Genomic DNA, 13,760 nt, shown 5'->3' on the forward strand with positions numbered 1-13,760 from the left:
GCTGACATGAGGAAAGTTTCCAACCAATTTCTCATACACAAACAGTGTTTACTGGTGTTACCTGGTGAAACATTGTTGTGATGCCTCGTGTACAGAGGAGAAATTCGTACCATCACGTTTCTGACTTTGACAAAGGTCGGATTGTAGCCAATCACGATTGCTGTTTATCGTATCGCGACATTGCTGCTCGCGTTGGTCAAGATCCAATGACTTAGCAGAATATGAAATGAGTGGGTTCAGGAGGGTAATACAGAATACCGTACTGGATCCTAATGGTCCTGTATCACTAGCAGTGAAGATAACAGGCATCTTATCTGCATGGCTGTAATGGATCGTGCAGCCACGTCTCGATCCCTGAGTCAACAGATCGGGATGTTTGCAAGACAACAACCATCTGCACGAAAAGTTTGATGACGTTTGCAGCAGCATGGACTGTCAGCTCTGAGACCATGGCTCCAGTTACACTTGACGCTGCATCACAAATAGGAGCACCTGCGATGGTGTACTCAACGACGAACCTGGGTGCATGAATGGCAAAACTAAATTTTTTTAGGATAAATCCACATTCTGTTTACAGCATCATGATGGTCGCATCTGTGTTTGGCGACATCGCAGTGAGCGCACATTGGAAGCATGTATCCGTCATCACCATACTAGTGTGTCACCTGGTGTGATGGTATGGGGTGCCACTGGTTACACTTCTGTCACCTCTTGTTCGCATTGACGGCACTTTGAACAGGGATGTTACATTTCAGATGTGTTACGACCCATGGCTGTACCCTTCATTCGATCCCTGCGAAACTCTACATTTCAGCAGGATAATGCACGACCGCATGTTCAGGTCCCGTTTGGGCCTCTCTGGATACAGAAAATGTTCAACTACTGCCCTGGCCAGCACATCACCAATTGAAAATGTCTGGTAAATGGTGGGCGAGCAACTGGCTCGTCACAATACGCCAGTCACTACTCTTGATGAACTGCAGTATCGTGTTGAAGCTGCAGGAGCAGCTGTGCCTGAACATGCCATCCAAGCTCTGTTTGACTCAATGCCCAGGCATATCAAGGCCATTATTACGGCCAGAGGTGGTTGTTTTGGGTACTGATTTCTCAGGATGTATGAACCCAAATTGCGTGTAAATGTAATCACATGTCAGTTCTAGTATAATATATTTGTCCAATGAATACCTGTTCATCATCTGTATTTCTTCTTGGTATAGCAATTTTAATGGCCAGTAGTGTATTAGCATCAGGAAATATTAGTGATGATATAAAACACAAGCTCCTCACAGCTCCGAAGAAAAATGGAAAAGGTTATGTCATTCCTACTTCTGAGCACAACAGTAGAGGGTGGGTGGAACGTAGACAAAGCACTATCATCATTTTGAACAGTATCCACGGCTGGTGTTCTCACAAGTTAAATAGGACTTCTTTGCATTAACTGTTCAATTTTTGCGAATAATAAAATGGTTGGAGGAAATAAATCGATTTTCACCAAGACACTTGTGACTGAACCACTAACAAAGTTTGCCAATCTTTCTGGTATAGATAGTAATCTCGAGACTCACTCTCAGCTCTAATACAATGTTGAAGTGTTAACAGATGCAAAATTATTTTTGGCAACATGAGGAATTCAAACTTGATGTCATAAATAAATTGTCAAGACAGAGAATGGAAATCATTATGGAAAACAGAGACCATCTTTTACCTATAATAAAAACAATCATATTTCATGGAAAGCAAAGTACTCCCCTACGGGGGATAGAGATGATGGGAGTCTATCACAAAACGATAATGATTGTGAAGATATAGTAATACTGGGAACTTAAGAGCTCTTCTAAGATTTAGAATTGACGATGGAGACTCAACTAAAACATGACCTTGAGACCACTAAAGCGAATCCCACTTACGTAAAACAATGGGAAACGAACTTATTTCATGCTGTGAAAAAGTGATATTATCGAGACTACTGGAGGAAACCAAAGATTCTTGTTATTTCAGCATAATCTTCGATGAGACTACAGACACAGTGCACATTGTCCAACTGAGTTTAGCTGCAAGGTATGTTGATCGTGATAGCAAATTACAGGAAAGATTTTTGGGTTTCATTGACATCAATAAAGACAATGATTATAGTGGAAACGTTGACAATGAACCTCTAGAGAGTTAAGATGAAGAGTGTAGCATTACTTGTGAACTATTAGGTACTACGATATTTAGGAGAATGGAAAGCCTTTCTCTGTCCCAGGAGAACTGTGCGGGTATAGGCTGTGATGGTTGCTCAACTAATACGAATATGCCAGAATTGAAAGGAGCCGTGGCTACAATAAAAAACAAAGCTATAAACATGCAAGCAGCACGGTGTCAAAGTCATCAGCTGACCCTTGGTCTCTCTCCCACAGTTGCAAAGTTACAAATGTGAGAAACTCACTTGGTACTAATGAAGTAGTAGTATTGTTCATTACAGTGTCTAGCAAGCGGTTTGCAACCTTGAGGATTCACCTACAACACTCACTGCACTCACATTGTCAAATGAATGATGTTGCTATTCAATTCACAGCTCATCTCCGAACAGTTTGCAAAGTTCTTTAAGAAATACAGTGTTGGAGGGATAGAACAACGGCTGCCAAAACCAATATCTTCTTTCGAGCTCTCTCTAATTGCGAGTTTATCATCACTGTTTACACTAGTGGCATTATGTGCATAACATATCCAGTCAGCAAAATCTTACAAGTCCCTATCTTGGATGTCACAATAGCTAAAGCAAATTGGATTCAACGTACAAGGTCTATGACAGCATGAGAGCTAAAGCAGATAGCCATTTTTCTTGTACTGTTTAAGAGGCAAAGGCAGTTATGGGAGAGTCAGACATGGAGATGAGTGTTCCTCATCTTACAGGGAAACTTACAGGGAAAACTGATCATAATTATGATGCTATGACATACTGGAAAAGAACTTTTTTTATTCCAACGCTGACATGTGAGAACATTTTTCTGAAGAAAATAATTATCATTTAAAATTCAACATCCTTTTGCCCCCACAACTACTGAACCATGATGGTAATGATCTGGCACACAATCCGAATTAGTGCTAAATTGAACTACTGTTATTTGAAGAAGAATCACATCTTGTGATTAAAAACAGACTAATGGGACAGATTCTTCAATACAAGCAAATGAGCATAAACACCCTTAATGATTGTGATTCTGTCATGTAAGTGCTGTCTGTCTGTCCTAAATCTGACTATCCTACTTCGCACAAGCTGTAAAAATTTTTGCTTGTCTACCTACATCTATTGCTATAGTAGAAAAGTTTTTCAACATTCTGGCATACAAAGACATGGCTGAGGTTGACAATGAAGGAGGATTGACTTAATGGCTTAGCTCTGTTGGACATTCACCCCGACATTCATTGTCCTATTGACGATGTATTAAGCAATTATCCAGGAAGAATAGGTGCATAGAATTCATCATTTAAGGAACAGAACCACAATTTTAACTTTTTTATATTGTAAGATGGTACTGTGTTGTACATGTGTATAATCAGTTTAAATAAAACTTTCTTAAGCTTTCCATGTGACTTGATTCTTTTTTATTACAGTAAAAGTAAAGGTACCTCAAGATATCTTTAGTGCCCCATCCTTGAGGTTTTCATATACCTGCCTCTGTCGCATATGAAATCTGGTGTAAGTTCTATTGGCCAGCTCTGTACTGTGGCTCATATGCATTAACAAAAGCTGTTAGTTGGGCTCAGAGGGCATCCTAGGGTCCATTTTGGCTGTTGGCTGAAGTGGCAATGAACATCTGTTAATGAGACAAAAGAACATCTTAATTTCTAGAGTCAAGCTGTGGATGAACTACTAACAACTAATTTGGAGCAGAGTTTAAGATTCAGATCAGACCTATTAGTTTTGTGATCTCCACTACATATTCTGTGGAAAATGGTAGGGTTCCTATGTAGTAGCGATGAGTATGTTTCGGAAATGTAATCTCATGTTTACGAAACTGTTGTGTAAATTCGTGCAGTCTACTGCACAGTCATCTTTTGTTTGTTTTGAATGGCCAGCAACTCCTTGTCTCAGAGGTTCAAACTGCAATATGTGAAACACCAGTACGGCACTGTAAGGGATGCACAATTACCAACTGAAATAAGAAAATTTTATTCACACCAGTAGAAAATACCAAGTATTGGTAGTCAAACACTTAATGCTCCCAGTATGTGTTGCTGCATTCAGCTGCAGTGATGCAGCTGCACAATGAGAGAGTGCTGACTGTAATGGCACAGTGAGAGTAGGAATATTGCACTGACCGAATGTTTGTCCCCATTATTGTGGGTTTCCCCAGCAAGCAAAATTATACCATATTGTGACAAATGTTTTTACCAAGAAATGATCATAAATATGGAGTGCAATTATTACACATTCATGTCCACAACACTGGCCAAAGGATTGCAGTAAGGAAAACATGTTCAGATTGTTTGAACAGGATGTGGTGATACATAGACAAGTCCGAAAGAAAGGACACCACATATATAATTAAGGTGATGTCAAACAATGATTGTTTCAGTGTAGATGCACACCATGCTCTAACTCTTACAGGAACCAGTGAGACACCATGTGTAATGAGGATCATGAGCATGAGCATTGCATCAGTAGTGTGTGAATAAGTTGAGAATTTGGGTCTGACAGGAAGCATGCTAGAGTAGTCCATGCATATGTGATAACCACTGCGACCAGATGGCATAGTCGTCTGCATGGTTGGTTGAGGTTTAAGGGACCAAACAGCAAGGTCATCAGTCCCTTGTTTCAAATATGCGCCATTCCGCTAATGGGACAACTCAGTAAAGTCAGAACAATAAAACGGAAAAAGGGAAAAAAACGTAAAAAGGCAGTCATGTTGTCATTGGTAAAAACAAAATGAGGGAAGTCGGCAAGAGAATGAACCCAACACTATGCTGAAGCAGCATAGGCAAGACCACCTGTGAATTGAAAGGTACAACTGCTATAATGTAGAAAGTACGTATGGGAATAGAATGACTAACCAAGCCTTAAAAAAAAGGGTAAAAACAGAGTAAAAGGGGAAGAAAAGAGGAATTCGGTCAGGGAGGTGAATCAGGAATCTCTGAGCACTGCTTACAGTGGGAGACACCCAAACACTCACCGCCCTGCCCCAACGCCAGAGAGAGATTAAAAACCTTAAAACTGAGAATAAAAACCACTTTCCCGGAGGAAACCGAGAACCAGAGAGACCATCCGGGAATCGTCAGCCAACATCAAAGGTAAAGCATGGGGGAGCCTGTACTTAGCACGCAGAGCCAAAAGAAGGGGGCATTCAACCAAAATGTGGGCTACAGACTGGAAGGCTCCACAACCACATAGTGGGGGTGGCTCATCACGCAAAAGAAAACCCATGGGTCAACCGAGTATGGCCAATGCAGAGACGACACAGTGTGGTCGAGTCCTTTCGGGAGATGCGAAAGGAAGAACGCCACGGGCCTGGGGTCACCTTAATTGCACGAAGTTTATTAGACAGGGGAGTAACCTCCCAAGAATTGGCCCATGACTGTGCAAAGTGGGATTTGATGTGAAGCCGTAAATCCGCTGCAGGAGGGGCTACAGAAAACGGGGGTAAGTAACTGCTCCCCCAGCCAAACGATCAGCGAGCTCATTACCCAGGATACCCACATGGCCAGGGACCCAAAGGAAGACAATAGAACAAGCAGCACGGCGAAGATCAGCGAGATGGTCATGGATGGCACAGACCAAGGGATGGCGCGAAAAACACCGGTCAATAGCAAGAAGGCCACTCATCGAGTCCGTGCATAACAAAACGCGGTTGTGTTGGGACTGTTTAACAAAGGTAAGGGCCCGGGAAATTGCCATCAATTCCGCAGTAAACACCCCGCATGTAGGTGGCAGCAGATGACTTTCTGTTCCAACAGAGGACGTGAAGGCATACCCAACACGATCAGCAGATTTAGAGCCATCAGTGTAAAAAACAACAGCATCCCGAAACTCCCATAAAATTTGGCGGAAAAAGGAACGGAACACCACCGGGGGGATGGAATCTTTCGGACCGCGGCGGAGATCCGTCCGAAGTCGAGGCCGAGGAACTAACCACGGAGGGGTGGAGGGGAGGGAGCGAGGAAGACAGGACAAAGAAGGAAGCTGAAAATCACGGCAAAGAGACGCAAGGCGCAGCCCAACCGGTAAACCCGCCTGAGGGCGGGAATCGGGTGGGCGACGTCCATGGTCTGGGAACAGGATAGAATAGGAAGGATGAGTGGGAGAGGAACGGATAGTGAGTGCATAACACACCAGAAGCTGGGACCGCCGAACAGAAAGGGGGGGGGGTATCCCAGCTTCAATCAGGAGACTATCAACAGGGCTAGTAGGGAAGGCACCGGTGGCCCAACGGATACCACGATGGTGGACTGGATCCAGCACGTGCAGTGTGGAAGGAGCAGCTGAACCATAAACTTGACAACCATAGTCCAAGCGAGACAGAACTAGAGCACGATAAAGACGGAGGAGGAGGGAACAGTCCGCACCCCAAGAGGAGTGGGCAAGGAAGCGAAGGACATTAACTTTACAGAAACATCCTACCTTCAGGAGTCTGATATGGGGCAGCCAAGTGAGCTTGTTGTCGAAAAGAAGACCCAGGAAACGAAACTGTGTGACCACAGGCAATCGTTGTGCAGCAAGAGAGAGCTCTGGATCAGGATGGATCGTAGTACGGCGACAGAAGTGGACCACTCGCGATTTTAAAGGAGAGAACTGAAACCCGTGTGAGAGGGTCCATGCAGAGGCACGCCGTATAGCTACCTGGAGCTGCCGCTCTGCAGATGCCATAGAGGAGGAACTAACCCAAATGCAGAAATCCTCCACATACAGGGCAGGGGCGACCAAGGGACCGACAGAGGCTACAAGTCCATCGATAGCAATGAGGGCAAGAAGGACATTCAAGACAGAACCCTGTGGGATGCCCGTCTCCTGGGTCCGTGGAGAACTAAAAGCAGTACCAACTCGGAACTCTGAATGACCGATGGATCAGGAACTGGCGGATAAAAATCGGGAGTGGGCCCCGAAGACCCCACTGATGAAGGGTAATTAAGATGTGATGGGGCCAGGCTGTGTCATAGGCCTTGCGAAGGTCAAAAAACACTGCAACCAAATGGCGGCGCTGGGAAAAGCCTGCCGAACTGCGGATTCCAAGTGAAGTAAATGATCGATTGAAGACCGTCCCTCTCAAGAGCCACACTGGTAAGGCGACAATAGATCCCGAGATTCGAGGACCCAATTGAGCCGACGGACTACCATCCGTTCAAGTAACTTACAAACAACATTGGTCAAACTAATTGGCCGATAGCTGTCAACAGATAGGGGGTTCTCACCAGGCTTAAGGACAGGAACCACAATGCTATCCCTCCACTGAGAAGGGAAGTCACCCTGGAGCCAGATACGGTTAAACACCCGAAGATGATGTTGCCGTTGTGGAGCACTGAGATGTTGAAGCAGCTGGTTATGAATGGAATCTGGGCCAGGGGCCGTATCATGAGAAGAAGATAGAGCAGAAAGAAATTCCCATTCAGTGAAAGGTTCGTTGTAAGATTCTGACCCACAAGTGGTGAAACATAAGGTGACAGCTTCAGCCTGCTGTTTTTGATGAAAGAAAGCAGCTGGATAGGAGGCCGACGCTGATGCCACTGCAAAATGGGTCGCAAGATGTTCTGCGAGAACTAATGGGTCCGTACAAATGCCATCTGGGAGGTGAAGGCCTGGGAGGGTGGACTGCCAATGGCAACCTTGGAGAGAACGAAGTGTAGCCCATACCCGTGACAGAGGGACAGTGGAACCAAGGGAAGAAACGAATCGTTCTCAACATATCTGCTTACCCTGTTTGATTAAATAACGGGCTTTAGCACGGAGGTGTTTAAAGGTAGTAAGGCTGGCTACAGATGGGTGCCTCTTCAAGTGTTGCAAAGCTCGACGGCGAGCACGGATGGCAATGGCAATGGCCGTACTCCACCACGGGACTCGCCGGCGACAAAATGGTCCAGATGAGCGCAGGACAGCAAGGCTAGCAGTGCGAACAATCGCGTCAGACACGTCACGTAGGACGTCATCAATACAACCCGACAAAGAGGGAGAAAACTCGACCTGTGCAGTGTATAGAGGCCAATCGGCGCGGCGGAAAGACCAACGAGGTAACCTTTCCATCGGGGAGCCGGAAGGGAGCGTGATAATCAACGGGAAATGGTCACTATCACAAAGGTCGTCGTGTGGCGACCAGTGTAATGAAGGGAGGAGAGAGGGAGAAGAAAGAGGAAGATCAATGGCAGAAAAGGTACTATGACCGGCACTGACATGAGTAGGGGAGCCATCATTAAGAAGGCACAGGTCGTGGTCTGCAATAAATTGGTCTATAAGAATACCTCGTCTAGATGGAAAGGCACTGCCCCACAAAGGATGATGAGCATTAAAATCCCCAAGGAGGAGGAAGGGAGGAGGAAGTTGCTGAAGAAGGGTGGTTAAGGCAGCAGGTGTAAGAGTCCTGTCAGGAGGGAGATAAAGATTGCAAACTGTGTCTGGACCCTAACAGGAACCGCTTCCAATGTAGGTTGGAGAGGAATCCACGTGCTAGCAATGTCTGCATGGACCAACGTACAAACGCCACCAGAAGCCCGCAAGGGTCCGACCCGATTTCGACAGAAAACACAGAATCCACAGAGGGTCAGTGAGTGAGCATCAGTAAAATGAGATTCCTGGAGAACCACACAAGCTGCAGAGTAGGACGAAAGAAGGGATTTCAACTCTGGAAGGTGACGATAGTATCCATTACAATTCCATTGGAGAACCACAGAACGATGGTTTAAATGAGGGCTGAACACGCTATTTTCAGTCATACCGCCGGGTCCCCACCTGTCACCGACAAGGAGGGGCGACATCCATGAACGACAGGTCAGAATCCAGTTGTGAATTCGGGGAAGGGACCTCCGGTGACACCAGAGGCTCTTTGTCCCGGGACTTATGTTTCTTCTTCTTTTCAGGTTGAGATCGAGGAGGGCTGTGTGGCATAAAGGAGCCAGCTGCAGCAAGATCAGGAACAGAAAGAGACGGGGCGACCTGGGGGCCGACAGACCCCGGCTCTCGCGGTCGTTGCGCGGCAGCAGACCTTTGACCTGGAAGGTGCCGGGAAGGGGCATCCCGGGAGAGGCGCCCTTGACTGGCAGACGCCGAAGGAGTGGGACACTTCTCCGGCTGGGGAGGGGGAGCAGCGCCCATAGGAGAAGGTGTGGGAGCCGCAGGGGAGGGGGGGAGGACACGGGTCTGGGATGGGGGTAAGGAAGGGGGAGGAAGGGGTGAAGATGTAACCAAGGCGTAACTAGATGTCATGGACACAGGGTGCAGTCATGCATATTTCGTACGGGCCTCTGTGTACGTTAAATGATCGAGGGACTTTCACTCCTGTATCTTTTTTTCTTTCTTATATACTGGGCAATCTGGTGAACGTGGAGAATGCTACCATGACAATTTACACATACAGGAGGGGGAACACAGGGACTCGCCTCATGGAGTGGACGTCCACAGTCACCACAGAGAGGGGCCTGGGAACAGCGAGAAGACATGTGGCCAAATCGCAAGCACTTAGAACACCTCATAGGAGGCGGGATGTATGGCTTCACATCACAGCGATAGACCATAATCTTAACTTTCTCAGGGAGGGTATCCTCTTCAAAGGCCAGGATAAAGACACCAGTATCAATACGATTATCTTTAGGACCCTTCTGAACACGCCGAACAAAGTGAACACCCCGCCGTCCGAGATTGTCCCGAAGTTCCTCATCAGTTTGAAGGATGAGGTCCCTGTGAAAAATCACACCTTGTACCATATTTAGAGACCGGTGGGGGGTAATGGACACAGGAATTGTGCTAAGATGGGTACAGGCACGAAGGGCCACAGATTGGGCAGCTGAAGCAGTTTTTATCAGCAACGAACCCGACCGCATCTTGCTCAGGGAGTCCACTACGCCAAACTTGTCTTCAATGGGTTCCACAAAGAATAAAGGTTTGACACTGGTGAAAGTATCTCCATCAGTCCTGGTGCAAACTAGATAACGGGGGAAAGGTTTTGCCCCTAGACGACGGGCCTGGCCCTCTTCCCAGGGGGTAGCCATGGAAGGGAAGGCCGAAGGGGCAAGAGAAGCAGCACTTGAGGAATCAGTTACACGCAGAGAGACGGCCGCAGAAGAACGGCCAGAGTTTTGGACCCGTATGCGTTTCATCTGCATAGCGTCCGCCCTGATACCACCCACTCCGATCAGGGGCTCTCCTCACGGGCGCCACCCAGCCACAGCAAGGGCCGTCTGGCACGGCGGCCATTGCCGGGAGTTCCGATGCTCCAGGGTGACGCGCAACCACTCCAAGGCATGCATGAGGAGGTCACAGCTCAGGTATCAGAAGTGTGATCCCTGTGTGTTCAGGGGGCTCAACCAAAAGGGTACATAGCGACCCCACCATATGGGCTGGCTACCGTGCTGGCTATGCACCCTAGCATCAGACAACGACGTGAAAGAAAAGGTGGAATGTACTAGGAGGGTGCACGTCGGAGACACTAGGTAAGGTGCTCTTCCCCAAATGGCTCACACTACGGAGGAGAAATTTTGTAATGGAGGTCAAACCCCAGAGGGGGACCAAGGAATGCCAAAAGGAGGAGATGATTACGCAACAAAGCCGGAGTGTAAAACCAACAGAACCAGGAGGATAGCGGGGGCCAACATAAGCAAGGACACCAATAGAGGGAGAGGAGAGGGCGAGGTGAAAGGAGCATGGAGGGGAAAGGAGGGGAAAGGAGGGGAAGGGAAAGGAAATGCAGCCCGGGAGAGAGAGAAGGCTGCAATGGCTCGGGACCCCGTGCTCGCCACGCACGAATCCACAAAAGAGTTGTGGACCCCCTGGGGGAAGTACTGATGGGGGTGTCAGCATCATTACCAAGATGGGGATTGAGATTCCAGGCAATTTAAAAGGGGACCACCCAGAAGGAACAAGCATAGGATGTGTTTCCAGTGAAACAAAGAGGGGCATCTTGTATGGCAATTTCCAGTTCCATGGAAGGAGAGTCAAACAACTGATGTCACAAGGAATGGAAGAGGCATGGTAGTGTTCTATTACCGGAGTGCTGTGCCTGTGTCAAGTCCGAGGTATGGAAACCACAGCCTTATCCTTGGGAACAACTTAACTAGGAACCAGTGTGCACCCTCCTTAACTATGGTAGTTCAGTTTGTCGTCTAGATTATGTGTGGTATTTGGAGTTCTGCCATACCTGTGAATTACCTTGTTTGCATCCATCCTCCCAATGTCGAGCTCTCACTGCGCAGATGTTGCCTCTGGTTGTCAAAACTTAGTATTGGAAAATTGTTGGCCTGTGAAGTGGAAAGTAATTAAAAATCTTTCAGTGAATTTAATTTTGGGGTGTGTTTTGTAAGTGGTAGTGGGTTGGCATTAGATTGTCAAGGCAGGGTTGTTTATTTGAAATTTAACCCAGCTGAAAAACTCATGTTGTGCTCCTGTCAGGTTGCCACTGGAATTCATAGTGTTACCGCAATGTTCGCCATTTGGGCTCAGTCACCTTGGTCTAGTAGAGGTGAAGGAGGTACTGGAAGTTCTTGATTGTTTAATGCAGATGTTAACAAACAGACTGGACATCACCAATAAAATCCAGTACAAGATTCGCCTTACAAATGACATTCCAGAGAGGTACGATCTTTACAACTTTCTCTATCAAAGATGAAATGTATATGTGCTTTGATTAATAATATGTTTCTCCCATATTCTCAATATCTATGGGCAGCAGAGCCGTATTTCATCCAGTTGTGGATTATCGAGCAGTCAATGAGAAGGTAGTTTTGGAATCTGTCACTTCCAAATGTACCTAATTTGTTTTTCTTCATTCAGTGGGGCTCAGTATTTTACTGTCCTGGATCACAATCAGGCATATTATCAGATCATGTTAACAGAGGATTCCAAGCATAGTACTGCCTTTTGTACAGACTGGAACCTCTACGATTTTAACAGGGTGGCCTTTGGTTTGTCAGTGGCAGCTGCCATTCTGTCTTGCCTTCTAGATTGTGTTTTGGGTGATTTCAAGTGTGTGTATAATTACCTATATGGCATTGTTATTTTTAGTGCTAGTCTGTCTGGACAACTGCAACATTTTGCAGACCTGGTTTACCAGAGGGAGGTGGGACTTGATGTGAAACCACCTAAAATCACACTGGTACATAGGTTTCATTCTTGGGACATCTTAGTTCCACTGATTGCGTTAGAATTGACCAGGAGTATACTGGTGATTTGTGAAAATTCCCAGTTCCTAGAAATAAGAAAGGTGTGGTACCATTCATAGACATGGCAAATGCCTTAACTATTTAAGAAATTTCAAATGGGATGAAAGTCATCAGGAATCTTTTGAAGGCATTAAGGTGGCACTTACTAACCCACTAGTATTAGCCATACCCAATTTTGAGCTCCTGTTGTTCTTGCAGATGGACACCTGTAATTCTTCTGGAGCAGAAAGTGGCAGCTGGCCTCCTGCAGGAACAGAATGAGATGGGTCTGTGGCAGGCTGATGCTCTATAGCCTACACACCTTAAAACTTTCACCTGTGGAGATGAAATATTTTATGTATGAATAGGAAGCCTTGGCAGTTCTGTTTTCCCTTGACAAATTCAGATTTTATTTTGAACACCGAGACTTTTGTTTAGAGACTGACACTCAGCTTCTTAGTTAGGTTTTGGCTCATTACTTCTGTAACACCCTCTTAGGCAGTCATTTGGGAATTTACACAACTGTTAAGATCAGACAATACATCGCCTGGTCCTCCCTGTATAACAAAGACTGAAGGTTGGTGGGGGTCAAGATCGTTCAACATGTCACCTGGTTTTCCCTGTATAAGGACATCCAGAATTTGGTGGGGGGAGTGTGAGCTGTAAGGGAGCTGAGCCCAACCAGAATTCTACCATGGGGATTTTAGAGCGACACCTGATGCATAAATTTTTTATTGATTATATAGGACCTCTTCCACATGTGTGGGTGTTCGGCACCTATTAGTTATTATGAACAATTTCTCTTTTTTCTCTCTCATTCCAAGCAGAATGAGTGACTATTCTGGTAATTATCCAGCATTTGTTATGAATTTTTTCTCTTTATGGGCCACCCAGGGTGCTTGTTAGCAATAATGCTGCTGCTTTTGCTTCCCAGCTTTTCATGAGGTTCTCCTTTGTCAATGGAATTAAGGATGTGACCACAAATCCTTATTACCATCATACTTTGATGACCAGGTGAACTGCAAGTTGAAAGCTGTGCTTATCTTTCACAACAAGGCTCAGACGAAGTGTGACATGTCAGTACCATGGTTCAATTTTGTCTTTAAAACTGCACAACCCAAGTCCCTGGAGGCTCCTCCAGTATTCCTTATGCTAGCACATCCAGTCAATTCTCCTCTTGTCAACCTGTGGTCAATCAATGATTTGCTTCCAGAACAAGTCACCCTAGCATTAACACAGCACAACTGGAGCCAGGCTAGGCATAATACCAAAATTTCACATCACAGGCTAGCCATCTGCAACAATCATGGACTAAGTGGTTCAGTCCCAAGGTTGGGGACAGTGTTAGTCCAAAATCCTAATATTGCTCAAAAAGGGGAGTTAAGGTTTGCTAGCAAGCTGGCTCTTCAGTTCTCTGTACCCTATGAGATTGCCAGGGTTGT

The 13,760-nt window shown here is 46.0% G+C and overlaps 1 protein-coding gene across 11 annotated transcripts in view; it reads right to left on the reverse strand.

The window, feature by feature from the left end:
* Positions 1-13,760, reverse strand: part of LOC124720092 (zinc finger protein 724-like) — a 136,678-nt gene that overhangs the window by 103,122 nt on the left and 19,796 nt on the right. For 4 of the 11 annotated variants that reach the window (XM_047245380.1, XM_047245379.1, XM_047245382.1 and 1 more), the window contains exon 3: positions 11,330-11,418. The exons of the other annotated variants lie outside the window; for them this stretch is intronic. In XM_047245380.1, the coding sequence (XP_047101336.1) occupies positions 11,330-11,344 (15 nt within the window). In that variant the 5' untranslated portion in view covers positions 11,345-11,418. The remainder of the gene's footprint in view (positions 1-11,329; positions 11,419-13,760) is intronic. 11 annotated transcript variants of the gene reach the window in all.

The sequence above is a fragment of the Schistocerca piceifrons genome, chromosome 11 (assembly GCF_021461385.2).
Source record: "Schistocerca piceifrons isolate TAMUIC-IGC-003096 chromosome 11, iqSchPice1.1, whole genome shotgun sequence".
Classification (NCBI taxonomy): Eukaryota; Metazoa; Arthropoda; class Insecta; order Orthoptera; family Acrididae; genus Schistocerca; species Schistocerca piceifrons.